Source organism: Nicotiana tabacum, chromosome 12 (genome assembly GCF_000715075.1).
Source record: "Nicotiana tabacum cultivar K326 chromosome 12, ASM71507v2, whole genome shotgun sequence".
Taxonomy (NCBI): Eukaryota; Viridiplantae; Streptophyta; class Magnoliopsida; order Solanales; family Solanaceae; genus Nicotiana; species Nicotiana tabacum.
In genome coordinates, this window is record NC_134091.1 from 121,666,505 (window position 1) to 121,689,112 (window position 22,608).

Genomic DNA, 22,608 nt, shown 5'->3' on the forward strand with positions numbered 1-22,608 from the left:
TCATAAAAAATAGTTAATTATAAAAAGGTAAACTAACGCGGATGCCTATACAGCTAAATTATCATGCTAAAATACTCATTTTGAAAAATATTACACTACGTACCTATGTAGGAAAAATTACTTACAATTGTCAGTAGGTATGTACGTTTTATACCTTCAGGTACACAATTCACATGTTGTATAACTTAATAGTACCAAAGTGTGATTCAACTATTCCGACGAGATATACAATTATGCTAATACTTTTATACAATTATGTTCTACCTTCATAATTGTATGCTAAAAATTTATATAAGGTACAAAATTGTACTATATAAATTTTTAAGGAGCGAATTTTATAAATTAATAAATATTTTTTCACTCAGCTTGGATAATTATGTAAAAGTCGTCCTTTTTAGAAAGCACACTTTACTAAAGTCAAAAGTTTTACTAAAGTGGAACATCTAAGTACGTACCAAACAACTTCATTATTTTTTTTAATTATTATTATTATTATTATTATTATTATTATTATTATTATTATTATTATTATTATTATTATTATTATTATTACTATTTATTATTAATAATAATATATTTTTTTATTTTATTATTATTATTATTATTATTATTATTACTTTTTGCCATATCTATCAATTTCTATTTTTAAAAATTATTCTACATGTATGTTGTTTTTCTTTAATTTTTAATTCATTTTTCTGTTATGTAGAAATAGAGGACCACTTCAAAACCCTAATTTGTTTGTTTTATTCATCACTCTCCTCCTCACTCTTTTCTTCTCATTTCCAATTTTTCTGAGAAGGTTAGGGTTTAAGATATTTGCGATGGCTACGACGGCGGCAGCGGGAACCAGCACGGCGGCGGCGGCAACCGAGAAGAAGAAGCCGGTGTTTGTGAAAGTGGACAGCCTAAAACCTGGGACACATGGTCATAACTTGACGGTTAAGGTTGTTGATGCGAAAACGGTGAAAGCTACCGGCGGCGGCAGCCGTGGCGGCAGAGCATCGGGGTCGCTAAACCCTAGGGCTCCACCTCGAATCTCTGAGTGCCTCGTTGGTGATGATACTGGATCCATCCTCTTCACCGCACGTAATGAGCAGGGTATATATATCTGCATTTCTGAATTTTGTTTAGCTTTATAATTCTCTTATCTATTACGAAATATTAATTGGGTTTAATTGAGAAAGTGGAAGGGGAAATGAAGGAAAATGATTGATTTTTTTTAGTTTTCCTTTTTGTGTTGTTTTAGTTTTAATATTTTAACCTTTGACAATCCAGTTTAGAGATAGATTTTTGAGTATTGGAATGAGACGAGCCGAAATTGAGTGGGATAGATTTAGAGGATTCGTAGAGACAACTCTCATGATTTTGATGGAGGCATAATTGTTATTATCATTGTAGTGATTACTGGTAGACCCAGGAATTGTAAGTGATGGGTGCTTAACTACCTTTAAGTCAATTTTTTAACCAGCGCGTCCATTGTCGTATCCTGAGATTGGGTGCTTAGTCTCTCTATTTTTTTTACCAAGTTTGCAATGTAAATATATTTGTTTGGGTCAACAATAATGGGTTCTTGAGCACCCAGTAGCTTCGATGTAGGTCATCAATGGTTGTGATGGAAGTCGCAGACACTCGAAGGAATAGTTGAGGTGCGCACAAGCTGGCTCAGAAACTATAGTTATAAAAAATAACATTACCTTATAGAGCTCATAATGAGAGACATGGAGTTGCATTTGTTAAGATAACCTGGAAATCTATTTTAACCAAAAAAAAAAAAGGAAACCCAGAAATTGGACATTTGTGTTAATTTAGGTTGAAGAATTGAAGAATTTTGAGAAATATGAATTTGTAGTTTTTGTTTTCATTTTTGATAGTGGTGTTAACTGTTACGAGTTTTGACACGTTTGAGGGTTCCGTTTTTATTTTAGCAAGTTCCACTCATCTAAAGAGTTTTACATTTTTATATTCTGCTGAAGAAAGATTATATTTGTTTTTCTATGTAGTTTTTATGCGAATTCTAATAGGAGTACTTTGCATATTAATGTGAATTCCGGGGTTTAATTGTTTTGTGTTTAAGTGATAGTATCGAATGCTACCCTTCTCAAAGGTTTAAATCATATTGCACCTCAGATTAACTTGTTCACCTTATCTTGTTAGGAAATTATAAGGTTGAAAAACTTATACCAACTATGATCTGGATAATGATTCCACGCTAATTATTTTGACACCTCTCTGTCCTCATATTCCATTCCATCTAGTGTAATACTTTCACTTTGTGGAGAAATGGTGATTTGGTGGCTCTATGTATTCAGGTTGCTGGCAAATTCTTTAGAACAGTTGTATTGTGATTTTGTGCAGAAAAGTCAATAAAATGATTCTTAATATGCAATCAGAGAAAAAGGGATGCTATTGGTGTTGTGATTGGATAAATCTGTTCTTTTATACAGTTGTATTGTGATTTTGTGCCCAATGACAAAATGACTCTTGATTAGCAATCACAGAAAGAGGATGCTATTGAATGTTTTCTGTTGTGATATTTACACCTACTCTTTTATGCAGTTGATTTATTGAAGGCAGGGGCTACTGTGATTCTGCGGAATGCAAAGATTGACATGTTCAAGGGTTCCATGCGACTTGCAGTAGACAAATGGGGTCGTGTTGAGGTTACTGAACCAGCTGATTTTGCTGTTAACGAGCAAAACAACCTTTCTTTGGTTGAGTATGAATTGGTGAATGTGGAAGAGTAGAGGAACTAATTAGAAGCGGTAGTTTTAAGTCGTCTCAGAGTCCAATTCTTGTTTTAATTGTTAATTATTGAATTCCTTGAATTGTATGGAATTTTATGTGCAAGAATGTCAGCATTTCGGCTGTTATAGTTTGTTTCCATCAATCCCATACCATGGTAAATTGGTTTCTTTGCTTTGATTTTTTGACTTCCATAGATGTGGATTTTTATTCTTATTTTTCTCAGTTGGTGCTGGTGTACGACGTAATCTTGACATAAAATCTACGGAAAAGGTCCAAATATGCCATTATACTATACGAAATTGAGCACATTTGTCCTTCGTTAATACTTTAGCTCAAATATGCCCTTGCCGTCACATAGTTGGCCCATATACTCTTTTTGAAACGGAATTCACCCAAACTAATTAGCTCTTTCGTTAATTGTATTAAAGTGTATTACAAACACTATTTCTTTTTTATTAGTACTTTTTTTTCTTTACCTTTCTCTTTTCTTTCTTCTTTTTTCTTTTCTTCTCTTTTTTCTTTTCTTCCCTTTTTCTTTCTCCCTTATCTGATTTCTTCCATTAATGATGTCTTGTCCATTTTCATCACCAATTTCATTTGACAAAACTCATGAATTCCAATTATTAAGAAAATTCTCCCATAAAAATATTTTTATAGATCATATGTTTGTCAATTTCTTAATTTTTACTGAACATATATTTAGTTCTAAAAAATTTAACAAAGTAAGATTGAAATAATATTTATATAACAAAAAATTCGAAAATCCAACAAAATCGAACAATCCAAACCGATATAATTGGTTTGGTTTGGTTTTGATAATTGGAACTTGATTACCTTAAGGAAGAATTTTCTTAGTAATTGGAATTCATGAGTTTTGTCAAGTGAAATTGGTGACGAAAATGGAGAAGACATCAGTAATGGAGGAAACGGATAAGGGAGAAAGAAAAAGGAAAAAAAGAGAGGGAAAAAAAAAGAAGAAAGAAAAGAGAAAGGTAAAGAAAAAAAGTACTAATAAAAAGGAAATAGTGTTTGTAATACACTTTAATACAATTAAAGAAAGAGCTAATTAGTTTGGGTGAATTCCGTTTCGAAAAGAGCATATATGGACCAACTGTGTAACTCTAAGGGCATATATGGACCAACTATGTGACGGTAAGGGCATATTTGAGCTAAAGTATTAACTAAGGACAAATATGCTCAATTTCGTATAGTACAAAGACATATTTAGAACTTTGCCCTAAAATCTATTTCAGCACCACATCTGACTGTCCTCTGTTATATGTATGCATTTTAACCTTTTTTGGTGTATATACATGTACATACATAATTCAAAATATACCAATTGGTTCAATTTTACCCGCAAAACTTGCCCTGATTTTGTTCTTTTTAGTACTAGAGTGATGCTAAGGGATTAATTTCCCAAGCTTTATCGCATGTTTGTCGCTTTATGGCGCACGACTGGTGTCAGCTTAAGAAGTTCAATTAATTTCAATGTATTAAAGCCTATTTAAATCCATCCTCATTTTCCACGTCTGGTGACAAGTTTGGTAGTAGCATTCACGAGCTGAATCCTAAATCGTGTTGTAATAATCGTAATAGAAGTGTGAAGTGTGTTTTTATTGACAAGTAGGTTATAAATTCAAGAAAATCGGTACCATTTGTGACACAGGTAGTTATTGGTAGGGAAAGCTCAGGTATCCTAGTGTAGCAAAAACATGATATAGAAAGTTATATGATTCCAAAATCTACAAAGTATATCACTACCAACTCAAGTGAGCTCCAAGAAGATTATATTTTTCTGCAAGTGTTCCAAAAGGTTAAGATCCAGCTCCTCAATGTTTGGAAATGCAGAATACCCAGAAGCTCCCCCAAAAGAATCATCACACACCGTCATTTTGAGCTGATTGAATAAAAGATAAATTTGTAAGCAGCAGTTCTAGCAAGTTTAAGTCCACAAAGACATTTTATGTTAACAAAACTAAGTACTCTTATTTAACAGCTACTACTATTTCTAAGCCTCAACTCCAAGCAAGTACTTACTCTTTTCTAATTAATATAATGAAAAATACTCTGAGGTTACATTCACATATAGGAGCTGGATCTCCTACAAGCATATTGTAAAAAGTAAAAACTAGGAGTAATTCAATATTCATTAGCAAAATCTACAGGCGGTCCAATCATTATATACTCCCAGAACAATCAAACTTTATTACAAAGCTTGAAAAAGTAATCAAAAGGAATTTTATGTATTAAAGTTGCGTGCTCTAAATTTGTAAGCTTCCGAACATAAGGAAATCCTTTGCAGTCCTCTATGCTTGACCTTCATCTAGTTTTACCAATGCCTACAATATGAAGAATGAAGCATGCAGCACTTAATTGAAGCGAGGAAACAGGAACAGCTAAATAGGCGATGGCTGCTCTTGAAATGTATGAGAGGAACAGCAATGACGTTAATACTAATTGATTTTGCTTTCTTGTTATTTTCTTAGACTATTCACACTTGATTTTATTGAACTGTTTCTGGGAAATTCAGTTTCTATCTGGGGACTTTTCCACTGCAGGGTAAAGGAGGTTTTGAGCTAAGTTACTCGGACTCTTCACTTTTAGTGCCGCACCCGTGTCGACACGACGTGAGTGTGGGATCCGTATCGGATCTGGTCAACCGATTTTGGTTACTTTGACCAAAATCAACGGAGAAATTTGGGACAGATACTATGATTTTTGAAAACAAATCAAAAGATAGGGTGATATGGAAGAAAATGGAATACCTTGTATATATAAATTTCTATGTCAGTCCTTTTCCTTTTATCTCCTAAAATTCTACTCTTGTTCAATATTTTCTCCTTCTCGGAATACCTTGTAAGTTTTTCACATGTCTCATAATTTAGACATATTTTTATAACTCTATTTTTAAATAATTGAATTATTTTTAGCCGAATCCCCGCACTCGTATCCGTACTTGGATCCTTTACCCCCAAATCTTTAAATTTAGATCATGAAGAATCTGACCTCTAGATATGCGCCCGTATCGGACACCCGCACCCGAGTCCGAGCAACTTAGGTTTTGAGCATGCTGACTAGCCAAACTCAAGTCCAATTTTATGATCAAGTAAGATTTTAGCCAAACTCAAATTCATAACCACGAAATCTTTGTTTGAAGCCTAAGGATGCAATTAGAGCACAGCTATATGCTGATGATCTCCATGACACCACAGGTATGTTCAAGAAATTCAAGAGGAAAACTTAATTGACTTACCAAAATCGTAAAACAAGGAAAAGGACATCAAAGGAGGGCCCTATAGGTGTTGCTAGATACCTAAATCAAGAATCAAACCCATTGGTTAGACATCCTATAATTGCTAGATGTATGGAACGAAATCGAAGACAAGAGATAAAGAGAGAAAGAAAACTACATTAACAATGATATGACGAAAATTTGCTCTAGTGAATATTTCTATGTCCGTCATGTAGCTGTACTCAACCAAAACATGGATTAGCCGTCAAACATATTAAATTACAATTTACGCAGCACAAATTGCAAAACTTAAAATGAAAAGAAATCACAAATTGGATAGTCAACTTTATTTAGACCAATTAAATCAACAAGGTTAAGGTAGCAATAGCCACGTAATTGTTGACAACAGAATCCAGCCCAACGTATGTAGAAGTAAACAAATGTATTAGGAAATAGTCAAATAGAGTGAAGATACCTTCTGATAGCCAACTGTAACTGCGCATGGAGACAATCAGCATGGAAGTCATCAAGGCCGAAGCAGTGGCTGTGTGGTACGGTTGCAGTGACTCCACACAAGCGCTCATCTCAGCCGGACACCTTCATATGTATAATATTTCTCAGTCACATTGACACATCTATGTGCATATAACACTAGCTATCCAGAGGCGGATCCAACATATAAGCAGTAGATACATGTGCCGCCACTATCTCGAACTAAAGCTATGGTTTAACTTATACACATTGACAATGTAAGTAATTCTCATGTTTAACAGCTCATGTTTTAGACATAGATTTGTTTTTTTAAAATTTTCTGCTGATTGTAAATGAGTTTTAGTTTGCATAGCAAGCTGAGATAGCTTAGCTATGGCTTTGTAATTACTTCATTGGTTATTAATACAAGACTGTTAGTTACAAACGAAAAATGTAAATAATTACACCATCAGTAATTTAGCAAGTTATCAATCCATATTATATGCAGTTACCACGACCTGATTGTGTAAATAACTTTTACAAAATTACTATATGAAGACTTCCTTTGTTACAATTTATATGGCACTCTTTCTAATTTGAGATGTTAAAATATAATACACAGATCAAAATAAATATTTTAAAATCTACGTCTAACCAATCATCATCATACAAATTGAAACAAAAGGAATAAAAGTAAAAACTCAATAGAAAACTCAAAGAGAGCTTTTAGAACTATACACGTAAATTAAGTGGTGCACTCATTACTTTAAATCCTAGATTCACCTACGCGGCTATCAATATTTTTTTTTTTCTCTATAGATGCGCAGATGTTACCTGAAGATACGATTGGAGAGAGCACATCTAGAAGCTGCGCGAAAAGATGAAGGAACGGTTTTCGATTCGGATGCTATTTTGGAAGCGGCGTTGCGGACAGATGGTGACCGGAAAACGGACCTGGCGGCGGCCGATGCGGCGGCGGTGGCCATCCGCTTACATAGAACTGCTTGGAAATGTATGGAGGAAATGGAGAAGTGTGATGAAATCAGAGGGTTTTAGGCATGGAAAACCCTTTTGACTCTCTACTAGTTCAAATTGAGCAATTATGAATTTTGTTAAATATTTTTGTCTAATTTTATCCCGCGTTAGAAAAAAGTTTTATGGTTGCCCTTATCTTTTTAGGGAGCTTTAATCTAAAGATAATTTTAAATTGTAGTCAAAAATTGAAGAAACCCTTGATCTTTTATTTTCGAAAATTTTATACAAGTGTAGTGGGCGTTTGGACATAAGAATTGTAAAATTCTAAAATAGGGGGAAAATACTTTTCAGCGAAAATGGTATTTGAAATTTAGAGTTGTGTTTGGACATGAATATAATTTGTGGTTGTTTTTGAAGTTCTGTGAGTGATTTGAATGAAAATTTTGAAAAATAACTTTTTGAGAGTTTTTTAAATTTTTAAAAATTTTCAAAATATATTTTCAAGTGAAAATTGTAAATTTTATGAACAAACGCTGATTTCGAAAAAAAAATTAGAAAAAAGAGAAAAATTTCTTATGTCCAAATGGGTTGTAGTTTATCTATTACGCAAGAGTTCCGTTAATGATAAAGGGCGACAAAATTGAAACAATTTGAGAAAATAATTGTTTTCGATTTCATTATATATCTTCAAAGTTCTTTAGTGTTTCATGGTTTCATATTTCTTGCATCAAATTAAATGATTATTTTGTTCCAAATAGAATGTCTTATAGTGCTTATTAGAATTTAATTGAACTCTTCAGTGGTGTTGTATTTTGTTAACGTAGAATATTTTAACGACTCCAATCTTAAACTAAAAAGTAAAGACTTTCTTGATAAAATTATATCCTATGACCAATTACAATTTACAATTGGCAAAATACCTTATTAAAACCCCATCCTAAACTTGGCACGCATTATTGGTTACATCCTTGAACTATCTATAGTCTTAATTACCCCCTATACTTGGTTATTCAATAGTTGTTACCACCTTGGACAATCTCATCCCAAGGAAGTGACATACACTTGCTTGCCACGTGTATTTTTCTGTTTATGTGGTATTTTTTGAAAAATAAAATATTTTTTTACCTTTTTAAGTATGTTACTTTTTTAGATAATTTTTTTCGAATAAAATTTATAATTAAACTTGGATAGAACTACATTATTTAGGCAAAAAACTTTTATTTGGCTAAATTCTATTTTTGAATTTGACCTAAAAATAAAGATTTATACAATTGAAATAAATAGTCAAGGCATCTAAAAAGTTATAAAAAATACATAGTTTGAAATTAATTATTTTGGCTATAATTTTTTATATAGCTCTAAATTATGGTGCTCTAAAATTATTTTTTTTTACAGATTTTATCTGAAAAAGTAAAAATACACAGTTGAAATAAATAGTCATTGCATCAAAAGAAGAAATAAAAAAGAGTGTACAATTACAAGTTCATTATTTTGGCTATACTTTTTTTATTTGGTAAAAAATAATGGAGCTATGGCCAATTATTTTTAATTGGTTTGACTCGAAAATAAAACACACAATTAAATAAATAGACATTATATATAAAGAAAAAAACAGAAAATATTCACAACTGGTACTCCATTATTTTTGCTAAAAAAACTTATTTGGCTAAAATGATGGAGTTCCTATCAAACATTTTACACATTCGGCCAAAAACAGAAAAAGAAATATGCAGTTAGAACAAATAGACATTATATCTTATAAGAAATTAAAAATAATAAAAGTTAGAGTAAAGTTCGCATTGTATGTTAAGATGAAGCAAGAAGATATACATAGTTATAACAAATAAATCATTATATATGACTATATGACAATTAAAAGTTAAAAAATAACCTATTTGGAAGCTGATTTTTCAATTTTTTTTCTTCACTCCCACGCGCGTAAAAGAGAGCGCACCCACACTCTTTGTCACATCAGCATCCGGGGGATAATGGCTCTCAAAAGACCAAGTTGAGGGGGTAATTAAGACCATGGATAGTTTAGGGCTATAACTAATAATCCCTGCCAACTGCCAAGTTTTGGTTTGTTTTTTTTTTTAAGGTATTCTGCCTTTACAATTTGAATAGGAAAAATGACATTAACTTTCATGTTTCATTAATACCGATATCCTGTAAAACGGACACATAACTAAAATGATATTTGTAATGAACCACAAAATCCAATGTTCCAAATAACAACGCCCCCCCCCCCCCCCTTTTTTTTTCCAGTTGCTCCAAACAATGCAGTATAATACAAAGTTCGCAATCAACAATGTCAGGGAAATAATTAACCCTATAATTTCCAAACTGATAAGAAAGTCCAACTAAAAAGATAAAGAGTAACTCTTTGGTTTAAGAAAGGAAACTTCAACTCCATAAATCAAAAGCTGTAAGAATACTATCCAAAACGAAAGGCAGCACGCAAGGCTAAGCTCCAATGAAATAAGAGGAGGTATGTGCTAAAACAAATCATATCGAAAGCAAAGTACAGGATCTCCACTTCAATTTCAGTGACCAGTGGCTGTTAAAAACAATGGGGCAAGAGGGCAGGATATAACAGGTACAAATATGCTAGTTAAAAACATTTTCTTGCGCTAGCTAAGCTCCTTCGTATAGTAAGATTTGGCCAATGTCATACCTCTAAAAGCTCGCGACTATCCGAGAGGAGTCATTTTGCTTTCCTTTTAGACTATAAAGGGAGAACAAATTAGAATCTTGCAACAATCCAGTACTCAATTCTCTTCTTTCGTACATTTCTTTGTAAAGGTAGATCTGGTAGCCTCATTTGCTACGACGATCTCAGCACATGGACTAATCTTGAAGCAAGCAGCCTGAGCTAAATAAATGGGTCTTCGTCATCGTCCCCAGACATTCATCTCATGAACAAGTATCCTGAACCAATTAAATCTTCTAGTGAACTCATTTTGTATCATGACTAGTGGTCATCCCTATACTCGGGATTCTCTTTCAAGATGACAAAGCCTTCAAGAATGGGCGAGATTGGAATGTACCTGCATTAACAAGAAATGTGAGTAGATGGGACTAGTTATAATGACGGGAAAAGTGTGTTTGGGGTCCCTCAGTTATTCAGGTTCCAATTTTGGGACTCATGATATTTGATTGAGCATAATACCATGTCTATGCCAAGTGGAGCTTGTATTAGTACTTTTAAAGCAAGCAATACGGGTTTAGAAATTGCAACTGAATATATAAGGAAAAATAGTATACTAAGCCACTAAAAATAGCATATCACAGTTACATGTTCATTGGATAAAAAATGATCAGATTGGCGTGACTCTAGTGGTAAGACTAATAGTGTCTAGTTTGGTAAGATCAAATGTTCATAGCCAGAAATTAAGGTAAAAAAGAAAATTGTCAAATAATTAAGAGACAAAGGTGCACTTTTCCCTTGTAGAAATTACCCTAAAAATAGTGAAGAAATGGATCAATAACCATGCAATATAAATAGCAAGTTCAAGGGAGAAGGACAATACTTTTCTGTAGCAAGCTCGGCTCGATCCCCAGCAGCAAGGAGAACTGGGGTTGAGTGTGTCTGGAAACCCGTAATCGTCTTCGGTCGACCAGCCTGACCGATAACATCAACAGCTTGACCAACTCGGACAGGCACTGACAAGGGTTTTAAATTCTCATCCACAGTCATCAGCATCCTTGGCTGCAAAGAAGAAGCAAACATATGAATGATTAAAAAGAAAACAGAAGGGCGGCCGCAGGAGGGGGGCGCTAAAACACAGAAGAGAAACCAACCAACAGTCACCAAAAGGGACAAAAGTAGAGGGAGGGAAAGGCTAGTTCAAGAGATAGCAAACCTGCATCGCCAGTGTCAGAAAGTAAAACACATAGTGGTATTTCCCCAAAATAATGGCCTTCATATCAAGACATACGTGCAGCAGAGTTACGAGTCCAGCCAGTGCAGTCCTGGAACAGTTCAAAATTTAAGAGGCAACAACAGATTGAGGGTTTGAAGGATCAAAAAGGCTAGCTCATGAAGCACCGGTTCAATTATACATGTCAATTTTGAATCTTTGATAGGAGGTTTAAGACAACAAATCTGCCAAACAATTCAAAAGAAACAAGGATATAACAGATCCTTTAACGGCAGTCCTCTGTTTATCTGCAATTATTCACTTGATCCTCTTTCAAAAAACCCTTATTAACTAGGTAAAAGACATATATTTCAACTCAAAAATATCAGTTAGTAAAATGAGCCTCTAAGGGACTTGCACAAGAAAATGCTTTTTGTGAGACAAAATAGTTTATAGAAGAGAAAACTTACGGAGATAACAAAAATCGTTCAGAATGATATGGTGAAAGAGTTATCAAGCCCTTCCCCAAATGGACAAGACCTTGGGCGATCCGAACCTGCAGAAGAAGCAAATGCCAATGATTAGAGCAAGCGGGATAGTAAACACAAGATATGGACTAGTCACCAGAGAATAACTGATAATTATTTATTTCTTACACAGAAAAGAAGGTTGGCTTCTTTGTAATAGTAACTGGACAAGTTACGCAGCATGCCAGCTATTCGAGCATTGTTTGTTCCGGCACCTATCAATCCCAATGAAATGATAGCAGCCTGTAGAATTTAGAGAAGTTTTCAGATTTAAAAATCTAATAGCTGCACAAATAACTACACTCATCCAAAATTACCATTGCTACTTCAGTGTCTGAATCATGACTAAGCCTGCTCAGTGTGTCCATGACATTGACCTGTCCAAGTCAGCATAATATGTTACCAAGAGATACAAGCAGAAGAAAAGGAAAAACAGGCCTGCCACGACTAGTCAATAAAAGAGGTAAAACCAGAAAATTAACACAACCAAAGGAAGTAAAAGAAAAAGTATGGAAATAGAAATCAATGGTATGGATACTTTTGAGAAAACATACCTTTGGATTTGATATGCAGAGGAGGGCAAGAGCCAACGGAACTGCTCTTCTAATATTTTGCTCTCCATACTGCAAAAGATGTTCTAGGGAGCGTATTGTCATTTCAAGCCCCAATTCTTCAGACATTGCTACCATTGCAATACCAAGGACAGCTGGTCCCTGATAGGTTTCACCCTTTTCAAGATGTTGAGCACATTGACCAAGAAAGTGTTGGACCTAGAATAAAATAACAGTCAGCAATTGCAATTATCCTAACCAGATATCAGTTGGAAGTGAAAGGAGAAGAAACTTGTATTACCTTGAGTACGTTGCCTGTCCCAGCATAGGCACAAGAAAGCAGGGTCATATTACAATGCTTTCTGATCTTCTCATGGAAAGTTTTCGAAACTTCAGCTGTAGCTTCGACACTTTCCTATAGGACATGATAGAGGGATACCAAATCAAAATAAGAAGTTCTACAATCCAACAGAGTTGAATGAATATTGATGAATCTGAATATCTAGGCTATAGTGATACAAAATGCTAGTCTGCACAGATTTTCTTCAATCTCTACAGAAACCAAGGCCTGTAACTTTTTTCAGGTACCTGCTTCCCAAGGTATAAAAGACCAAGACCCAGAGGCAAGAGACGGGCAAGGGGCTCTGCCAATTCTGACTCGCTTCGCTCCATCAATGCAAATATGATTGCCTGGGCAATCTCTTCATTACATGAACCCACGTACACCAAGCCCAATGATATTGCAGCGAATGCAATGACATCAAGGGACGCCTTATTATCTCCAAGTATGGGAGTCAATATACTTCTGATCTGAAAAACAGCAAGCACTCAATTGTAATATTCCTGTATATCCAAACCGATCTTCTAGAGCTCCGAAAACAAGGTAGAACTTTGTAAGCTAATGGATGGACCAAAGGACAGGGCTGAAAGTCTATTCTTCTCTAGCCAAATCCAAAAAGAAAGACATAGGAACTTTACCTGCTCATTCTGAGCACCTGCATAAGCAAGACCCAGGCCCATTATAGCACCTATTCTAATTGAAGGATCATCTTTGTCTACATATTCAGCAAGAAGTGCCAATGCCTGCACAAAGAATAGAGTGAAATCTCAGGATATGAAAATTTGTAGCGAGAATTAGTACAAACATCAGAGGAAGCTTACTGGATCACAATCATTCTTGATGCCACAGTTTACAATTCCAACTCCTAATAGTGCACCAGCAATGACATGGGTATCAGTACTATGGAAATACTTATCAAGTTGTGCAAGCCCAGAATCAACATCCCAAAGCAGGATCATTCCCTAGAAATGGGAAAGAACAATTAATAGCTGCTGATAGTTAATCAACAAGGAGAATCGAATGAATTAGTAAAACTATATACCAGACTTGCTGCAGCACTAGCCTTGCCATGTTCTTTATTTTTGAAAAGCCAGCTTGTGGAGGAACCACCACTTGTGGCCTCTGATGGTACCGTCATCAACTTATCCTGCAGCAAAAACAAAATTAGAGTTATTTACAGTAGACAGATACATAACAAGCTATACAAATACAAACATACATCTATGTCTATATTGTATATGAAAAATACAACCTGACTCATTTTACCTGACCAAAACCAGCATTGACAAATGCATTGACAAATGTAGCAGCCAAATTTTGTCTAGCCGAATCGACACTTGCTCCCGCACTAGCTCGGCCATCAAGCAAATGTGGCTAACAAATCGAAACAAGAAGTGATTTAGTGGAAATTTACACAAAAGCTTTTCCTTTGTGATAATAACTAATAAACATAAAGATAAATTTCTTCGGATGAAGTATCTTCATAAACGACCGAGTTGGTTAAGTGGTTGTCCTTTATCCCTCTTTGAAAGGGGCAAAAGAAAACTGAGGCAAACTACTCCCAAATTACTTAGAATATGAGAAAGGATGGGAAAAAGATATGAAATAAAGGAAAAAGAAAGAAATGAGCATATTGATCGATAATTAATACTCCCTCCATTTCAATTTAGATGCGGTAGTTTGACTCGGTATGGAGCTTAAGAAGGAGGGGGTAAAAGCTTTGTGGGGCCATGATATTTGTGTAGCTATAAAAGCTTCTCATTAGGGGCAAAATGGATAAAATGAAAAGTTTAAAGTTAAATTGTTTCCAAATATATAAATGTGACATTCTTTTTGGGACGGACTAATAAGGAAAATACCTAATCAAAATTGAAACGGAGGGAGTAACTAAACTGAAACTGGATGCTGGAAAAACAATGCAAGAATGACATGAGATACTATCATTGCAGGACAAAAAAGCAGGAGACAGGGCCAGTAACATATACCTCTAGCACAATGTCAGGTCAATAACTTCAAATACGGGATATCGAACAGATGCAACAGTATATGCAAATCAAGCATGGTAAGAACTAAGAAGGAAGTTTATTTAGAAGTGTTAACCTTGTATATGTCATCGGGGGTTTTGGGTTCCATGACCTCAATATCACGAGCAAGTGCAAGATAGCCTTCACTTAATTTCGTATTGTTAATAATTTCCTGCAATCCTTCTCTCTCTTCATCACCCCCACACATCTCTTCATCAAGGTCAAACGTTTGACCCTGCGATTCAAAATCGTCAAATTAGCATCTTGGATTTATGACTAACATAAAACTATGTCGACAAGCCATAAAGCCGCCTGTAAATAACTCAACATTTTTTTGTTTTGTCTGCTCTACAGACCCGAGAAGCCATATACCTGGCAAGGAATACAAGGCACAAGAGAGATTACAGGGAAAGAAATAATGGAGTGATAGTTCACTTTATCATTCTCTGATAAGTAGCGCATTGATTATTTCACCAACAATATCTCATAGAACAGTAGAGGAAAAGCACTCCTATAAGACCTCAGAGATCAAAATCTGAATTAGAGGTATTCTTCACCCCCTAACCAAAAAGAAGAAACAGGAAGAAAAATCGAATTGTTCTACGTGCTGGTATTTTCTGATAAATCAAAATAGCAGACACAATGGATAACTTACATGGCGAGCAAGGATGTAACAGAACTGCTTCTTCAGTAGAAGATCATCACATGACGTAAAAACTTGCTTTATAGACTGCAAGGAAAGATGCAAACCAAAACAATTACAAGTACTCAGATTTGAAATTTTACAATCAAAAGATCAACTAGTGTCTGACAGAAACACTTCAAATTAGCTAGTAATAGCAAGCAGTGCAGACCTGCATGTTGTCTAGGGCTAATGCAGTCACAAGTGCTAGAGGATACTCCTCAAATTTCATGTATATAGTGTATGCAATATCAAGAACCAACATGTCATCAGGTCCAGGAAGGTATCTGTAAGACAGGAAAAGACATGAGTGCTGAAGCAGAGGTCGTAGACAGAGAAAATCAGATGGAAGAAAGATTGAGACAGACAGACAAAAGAAAGAGTCATTCCAGCATTTTACAAGGCACAAGCACTTTAGCTAGCCTTAGGGGAAAATGAGTTTGAAACTCTCAGTAGCTCAAGCAAGACTTGGAAACAGCATACACTATTAATCAGACAGCATAAAGTATTCATGTCTATTCAGAGGATATGCCTTTAAAAGAAAAATTCAAACACAGCCAACCAACTATAATTAATAGATATCATGCACTAATTCCTGAATGAACTCACTTCCAATTGCAAGGTTTTTGGAAACTCTGTAGACTCTCATGGATCGGCTATTTTTTAGAAAAGAGCTAGTCTCCTATGGTACACGAGCAAGAGAACAACCTTACATAGAAAATCAAAAAAGCTCTTGCCTGGGAATTTCTTAATTTTTCAAGTTTACATCTACGAATCTGCTACCTCAAAAATGCAACAACGGATAAGATCACATATATGCATGTTCAAGATGCTTACAAGGAGTATATAAACCTCTTTGGGATTACATTAGCTTAGTGATAAATGAATAATGCTTGAGAAGCAAAATATCAGAATTTGTGATTTAACCTGTTAGTCATAGCTCATGAGCTGAAGTCAACATCAAAGATTCTGGTTTCAAAAGAAACCACAGATAAGGCAGAGGAATAAAAGAAAAGAGAAGCATATAGACTGGCGTACAAAATTTCCTCCAGAACAAATTCCGAACAAGAAAAATCCAAGGGATACAGACATTCAAAAGGGAATAACCGCAACCATGCCCAGATACGACTTACTTTGCAAAACTGGTGAGGTAGGCACATGTCCTTTTACAATTGCTGCTATCCACATGCTCCACCAAGAGATCAAGGTCTTCAACCTAAAATTATGCAAAGATATTTCTTACTGATGTGCATACTATAAAATGATGCATAGTATACCGGTAAGAAACAGTACCTCGATTAATAGATCGACAGCATCAGGTTCGGCATTATGCTGCATTGAAAAATAAAATATCAATGGAAACATTCAGACAGAAGAAAAAGGGTAGATAAATACAGAGAGATCTATGCATCTGCATAGGAGCACGGTGTATAGTAGCAACCTCCTACACTCTATCCTTTAACTTGTCACAATTGACAACATAAAATCATAGATGAATAATGATACCTTCATGTTGAAAGAAACAATTTGTTGCACAAGCTCCATAAGATCGTCTATTGGGGCCTCTTCACTCTGAAATAATACATATAGAGAGCATGAATATATGGAAGCTAATGACAACTGATTTACGTCAGAATCATAGCATGATTTAAAAGTAAAAATACATGTCTCAAGGCAGGAACTCTTTTTTCTTAACCAAAATTCCAAAAAAAAAAAAGGATTAGGCCAAAGGCACAATGTTAAAGAAATACCTACCTCAACGGAAATCTATATATAAACATGTGCAGATAATGAAAACAAGGATCTGTGAAAGCATTAGATGCAAAAGTAAATACTCGTTAGTTGCCCTTCTTTTAATGAAATTTCTTAATTTATCCAAAAAAAATAGTAAATATAATACTCCCTTTGTTTCATTCTATATAATGGTATTTGATTGGCACGGACTTAAGATTCAATTTGACTCATACTTCATCCAAAATAAGATGTTAATTCGGCTCATAGAACATATTAGTGATGATGGAGAGAGCAAAGTCAAATCAAAGTTAAAGTGTGAATAGTTTAATGAATTTAAATTCTTGAAAGTTGTGAACTAAATTGGTGTCAAACATTTTGAAACATCCCAAAATGGAAAGAGTGTTAAATAAATTGGATGAGATAGAGTGGCAAGTAGTGGTGATCCAGAAAATAAAAAATATTAGATTGGAGACAAGAAATTCCTCATTAAACAGCACTACCGCATGAACAATGGACAGCTACATTCTGCTCACACTTTACAAGAACCTCAAAATGATTAAATACCAACCTGCCGTTTTGCATACTCTTGTCCAATTTCTCCAGCCAAGTTCCTGTCACAAAAAGTTAGCATTAACCAGCAATATCCAAATACAAATACAGGAGGAAATTGATTTTGTTTTGCCAGTTTTTAGGTGAAAATGAATAAGGCAGAAATCAGATATGATAACACGTAGTCTCATACGCATCAAGTAATATCTAAAACAACTAATATTTTATCATTGCAATTAAATACCATCAAAAAGCCCTTTTCATGCACATCAGATACTAATTACATCTGCATTACAGTCTGCAGCAGCATTGGTATAATTTACTACATATTTTAGTATAGCTGAAGTACAAGGAAACATATTCTTACCTAACATATTCATGTCCCCAGGAACCAATGTCACCTTCAGATCCCAACAGTCTATACTTCAAGCTCTCCTGTAAGAACCAAAGAAAATTAACAATACCCATTATAGCTCATGAAGATGCTTAAGCTCGTATCAACAGAATAAATAGCATACCAAAGAATAAATAGAACATACCCTTTCTCCTTCAGCAGACATTGTCAAAGCCAGAACAGACAGTATATCTGCCAGAAGTTTCTGCATGCAGTGAGGTTAAAACATGTGAATTGGTATATTCAAATTTCATCAGAGAAGTGCCGTGGAGAAGTCAATACCTTCAAATCAGAATCCGGCATATTCTCATAAAATCCCTTTAGTGTTCCATAATGGGGACGCAAGAACTTTAGTGGTTTTGGGACCGATGTCATGGAGCTTGTAGCAGTACGAATTTCCTGCCTGCAACAAAGAAAAGATGAGTAAGCAAAAAAGATAACATCCTAGTTTTCTCCTATAACTGTAAACATCATCAACAACTTCTGGATATTGAAAATCTTAAATTGTCATGCCATTCCTCTTATAGCATTTTACACAACTTAACTAACGGACCTTCTATTATTGAAATACCATGATGACTAAGCATTATGATTTTCAAAAAATAAATAATGATACACTATACTGACTATGCATTAATTTTTTTGTTTAATAGATAGATTGACTATACATTATTTTGTGAATATATTGACTATATATATCATAAAAGTCTATCTTCTTAGTCTCCATCTCAATTTCAACTGTGTGATAGAAGGAAAGAAAACAATATTTTCCAAAATGCGACACCCAAATATGCACAAGTGATAACTATGTCTCAGAGGCTGAATTTAGGACCGGCAATCGTTCAGATACGCAGTTGACCATTGGCTGCAAGTTCTAATCCGTTAATGTTTTTAATTCTAGTAAAATGGATAAATATTCAAGTATCCACTCGACCCGCCCAATTAAAAATGGGTTGGATAATTGATTTAAACCAGGTCAAATATGGATCATCTGAAAAAAATGGATATTTGACGGGTAAAAAATGGGTTTCAGAATCCCCCAACCAGTCAAACTCGTCAAAGACTAGAAAGTTCTTCACTGCCTCTGCTGCCGTTTTATGGCCCAAGAAAGGCTTTGTTACGTTGTTGCCGATCAAATGTCGAAGTTTCTGACATCCTTTGCTACACTTCAGTAACTTTTTTTCTTTTTTCTTTTTTAAGGAGGTAGTTTATTACTTTCTAAGCAAAAACCACGAGCACTTGAAGGCGTGAGAAGACATGACAATTCCCCCTGAAAAAATAATTTAGCCCAATGCGTCTGCGACATTTGTGCTTTTGAAGGACTTTGAGTTCCATTTAAAAATCTTTTTTCAGTCATAAAATATGCCTAATTTTCTTATAAAAGTACAGATATCAAAATAAGGTTTTTTGCTGCTTAGGTGATTGAGCTCCTTGAAGAAATTTGATGGTACTTCCTTCTAACTTAACTTTAAAGAATTGAAGATTAAATTTAGTCAGTCTGAACTTCTTTCTATCAGTATTGCCCTTAGTGTATACAGTTTCTCTTGAATGGATTAGCAGTTTTTTCTATATGTTGGAACAGGACTATGTTTGCTACTTTGCTGAAACTGGTGTTGGATAATACGGATACCCGTATAACGTATTATCTGTCACTAAACTTATTTTATCTGTGTGACGGGTGGATCGGACAATTTACCCGTTTTTGTCTAACCCATTTTCAACCTGCCGATATCCGATATGACCCGTCCATTTGCTAGCTATAAATGTTTTATACAGACTGTCAAGGAAAAGTTGCAGCTCTTGTATTTATGATCATGTACTAATGACACACTTGTTCTAATTGTAGGTGTACTTGGCGCCTATCCTAGAGATTCATAAGAAAAAAGAACAAGGGACCATCTTCCACCTGCTACTAAGTACTACCGCTCTAGCAAATAAAGCTTTCGTGATTATGATTGTGTACTGATGACATACATGTTCTAATTGTAGGTGTACTTGGCGCATTTCATTGGGGATTCCTAAACAACAAGACTGGGGGACCCTCTTCACCGGCTATTACCATTCTTGCAAAGAAAGTACATTAAAGAACTAAATGGAAGTCTTAACAGTCAGTTCCCTCATTCATGCAAGATGGTTGCTGTCCCAAGAGTTCCTTCAAATACAATTAAGATCTTTAAAACTTCTAACATAACTGAAATCCACAATAATCCTGAGATTCTATGCTACAAAATAGCTTCATAAACACATCTCTTAAGCCAATAAACTCTTAACTATATTACATCAGTTCATTAGAAGTGAACCAAAGATGCAGGCCACTATCTTGCTACCATTATCAAAAAAAATTGCAGGTCGCTATCAACTTTTTTGATGAAGTAAGAGAGATATCATTGATAGGCATCAAGTAGATACAGAATAATTACAAAAGCAAAAGTAGTGTTAGCTCCAGTACAATGGTTGCTAAGCTAAGTTTAACTATGCATTCAAGTACAATGGTTGCAGGTCGCTATCAACTATGCATTCAAGTGTAATGAATGAAATTTTAATAATATACAAAGGGAAGAAAAACCTCATGCTCTCCAGGGCAACCTTCTGAAGGCCAGGATCTGCATCCTGAACTCTCTCCACATATAGTTCCAATTGCTGCTTCAAAGCCAAATCCTCCTCCGACTAAACCCAATAACGTAAAACAATAAATAAGAAACAAAGATACATAAGCTAAAAGTGATGACAAAGAGCCAGCTATGTAAGATATTGGAGTTTGTTTAAACCAATGTTGCTTGACCCGCATTCTATTAAATTAACATGACTATCTTAAAGTAAGAAAATATCACTCCATCCGTCCCAAAAGCATCTGGGATTAAGAGTCTATTTGTCTCAAACATTGTTCCTTATAGGTTAGGTGATACCAACTAGAAGACTAATGCTCATTAGAAGATTCATTAGTATATTAGAGATATAACGACTAAAATATATTATACAACCCCAAGAAATATATACTCTTTCAAGTACAGAGTATTGAATTTTTTTATAGACCCAAACAGAACAATTATGATATTGAAAATTCATACAGCCAATCCCAACTAGCTTGGGATTGAGGCGTTGTTGTTGTCATTCTAAAGAGAACTATCCTTTGATTTTAGTAGTGCGGTCTAAAAAAAAAGAATATATATATATATATATATATATATATATATATATATATATATATATAAAACCACATTCCCAAATATCAACAAATATTAGATTCTCAACCAATAATTCGAAGATATTGTGAGTTAAATCCTAAGAACTTTTCTTAAACCTCGATTATTCCATCAGGTACCTAATACATTCCACCAGCACAAGTACCGAGTAACTCTATCACCAAAGATCAGGCAGAAGGTAAGTTTAAAGGTAGAACCCATAAAGTTCACATGCTGAATCTGCCTCAGGTTGTTGTTGTTGTATTGTTCCTCAATTTTTTCAAAAATTTATATAACTAAAACTACATACAGGATTCTAACATCATCACTTTTATAATTAAACTGTTTAGACAATGTTTGGAAAAAAATATCAAACTGCGGACTCATCAAATAGTATGCAAAATAAGACATGAAAAATAACGCATTTATAAAAAGCAACTTGAAAATTTTTTTATCCTTTTTTTCATATTTCCTTTTTCTCTTCTTGAAATAGCTGAATGAGTAATGACTTTTCAAAATTGTATAGAAATAATAATGTAATAATTATTATTATCGGATTAATTTCATTGATACTTACTAGATCTTCGTCTTTCTTGTCATCCTTCTTCTTTGGATCCTTGGAGGGAACCTTCACCGTCGCCTCTTCTCCGGTAGGTTTCCCGGCGCCGGCGCTAGTACCGGTACTGTTCGGATCCGGAGTTTTCGACATTTTGCTAAAACCCTAGCAAGTAAATTGATCGAGAAGAACACTGAATTACACAAGGATATGAGTAGCTAGCTGTTCAAGTACTAAAAATGAGAACAAACAGGAAAAATCTTACGTTTAAGCCCTAAATATGGAAAAACCAAAGCTTCTTTTTTTTTTTAGTGCTAAAGCTTTTCGTTTTCAACAAACAAAGGTTTTTTTTATTTAATTCTCTGGGTTTTAATAAATGAACTTTAATAAAAATTCCGAGAAAAAAATAAACTAAAATAAGTTAGCTTTTCTTCGTCGATAATACATAATAACCCTCAACTTATCCCGAATTATCAAATTGCACACTAAACTTTGCAAGGACTATACCAAAAGAAGAATACTAAACTAGCGTTTGGACGTATAGTTGGTTGAAATTTGTAAAAAAAAAAAAATATATTAAAGTTGTGTTAAAAAATAATTTTTAGAAATAGAAGTTGTGTTTGGACATGTATTTATTTGAAAAAAATTCACCCAAAAACTGTCTTATATCAGTTTTGGGAATTAAAAAAAATCTAAAACTGATATTGTTCCATGAACAAACAGTGTTTTGAAAAAAAATTGAAAAAATATACTCAAAATCTATGGCCAATCGTATGATCT

The 22,608-nt window shown here is 34.5% G+C and overlaps 3 protein-coding genes across 4 annotated transcripts; 1 reads left to right on the forward strand and 2 right to left on the reverse strand.

Moving 5' to 3' along the window:
• Nucleotides 1–718: 718 nt before the first annotated feature.
• On the forward strand, nucleotides 719–2,884 carry LOC107794285 (uncharacterized protein At4g28440-like). Its single transcript, XM_016616770.2, has 2 exons — nucleotides 719–1,101; nucleotides 2,560–2,884. Exons 1-2 carry the CDS (start codon nucleotides 825–827, stop codon nucleotides 2,745–2,747), a joined length of 465 nt encoding a protein of 154 aa, XP_016472256.1. The 5' UTR covers nucleotides 719–824; the 3' UTR covers nucleotides 2,748–2,884.
• Nucleotides 2,885–4,771: 1,887 nt separating this feature from the next.
• LOC107794283 (protein NUCLEAR FUSION DEFECTIVE 6, mitochondrial) lies at nucleotides 4,772–7,561 on the reverse strand. Its single transcript, XM_016616769.2, has 3 exons — nucleotides 7,289–7,561; nucleotides 6,459–6,580; nucleotides 4,772–5,090 (listed from the first exon to the last, which is right to left on the reverse strand). The coding sequence occupies exons 1-3, from the start codon at nucleotides 7,438–7,440 to the stop codon at nucleotides 5,071–5,073; spliced, it is 294 nt and encodes a 97-aa protein (XP_016472255.1). The 5' UTR covers nucleotides 7,441–7,561; the 3' UTR covers nucleotides 4,772–5,070.
• A 2,359-nt stretch (nucleotides 7,562–9,920) lies between these two features.
• LOC107794282 (26S proteasome non-ATPase regulatory subunit 2 homolog A-like) lies at nucleotides 9,921–22,213 on the reverse strand. Of its 2 annotated transcripts, XM_016616767.2 has the most exons (26): nucleotides 22,094–22,213; nucleotides 21,850–21,993; nucleotides 20,657–20,757; nucleotides 18,373–18,493; nucleotides 18,236–18,295; nucleotides 18,064–18,131; nucleotides 17,716–17,758; nucleotides 16,920–16,985; nucleotides 16,707–16,745; nucleotides 16,547–16,629; nucleotides 15,586–15,700; nucleotides 15,387–15,461; nucleotides 14,808–14,966; nucleotides 13,974–14,081; nucleotides 13,750–13,854; nucleotides 13,529–13,669; nucleotides 13,346–13,450; nucleotides 12,956–13,177; nucleotides 12,669–12,782; nucleotides 12,371–12,586; nucleotides 12,134–12,193; nucleotides 11,946–12,059; nucleotides 11,760–11,845; nucleotides 11,293–11,401; nucleotides 10,960–11,138; nucleotides 9,921–10,476 (listed from the first exon to the last, which is right to left on the reverse strand). In XM_016616767.2, exons 2-26 carry the CDS (start codon nucleotides 21,979–21,981, stop codon nucleotides 10,401–10,403), a joined length of 2,697 nt encoding a protein of 898 aa, XP_016472253.1. In that variant the 5' UTR covers nucleotides 21,982–21,993; nucleotides 22,094–22,213; the 3' UTR covers nucleotides 9,921–10,400. The 2 variants fall into 2 exon arrangements, with proteins under 2 accessions (XP_016472253.1, XP_075083040.1); XM_075226939.1 differs by lacking the exon at nucleotides 22,094–22,213 and having other exon boundaries at nucleotides 21,850–22,087.
• Between the last annotated feature and the right edge of the window lie 395 nt (nucleotides 22,214–22,608).

Excerpts from the sequence above, each read along its gene's own strand:
- LOC107794285 (XM_016616770.2), top strand. The coding sequence starts at position 825 with ATGGCTACGACGGCGGCAGCGGGAACCAGCACGGCGGCGGCGGCAACC. Across the intron at positions 1,102-2,559 it reads CACCGCACGTAATGAGCAGG|TTGATTTATTGAAGGCAGGG; the intron begins GTATATATATCT and ends TCTTTTATGCAG.
- LOC107794283 (XM_016616769.2), bottom strand. The coding sequence starts at position 7,440 with ATGGCCACCGCCGCCGCATCGGCCGCCGCCAGGTCCGTTTTCCGGTCA. Across the intron at positions 6,581-7,288 it reads CTCTCCAATCGTATCTTCAG|GTGTCCGGCTGAGATGAGCG; the intron begins GTAACATCTGCG and ends ATACATATGAAG. Across the intron at positions 5,091-6,458 it reads TTACAGTTGGCTATCAGAAG|GCATTGGTAAAACTAGATGA; the intron begins GTATCTTCACTC and ends TTCATATTGTAG.
- LOC107794282 (XM_016616767.2), bottom strand. The coding sequence starts at position 21,981 with ATGTCGAAAACTCCGGATCCGAACAGTACCGGTACTAGCGCCGGCGCC. Across the intron at positions 15,462-15,585 it reads TAGCCCTAGACAACATGCAG|TCTATAAAGCAAGTTTTTAC; the intron begins GTCTGCACTGCT and ends CTTTCCTTGCAG. Across the intron at positions 11,402-11,759 it reads GAACGATTTTTGTTATCTCC|GACTGCACTGGCTGGACTCG; the intron begins GTAAGTTTTCTC and ends GAACTGTTCCAG.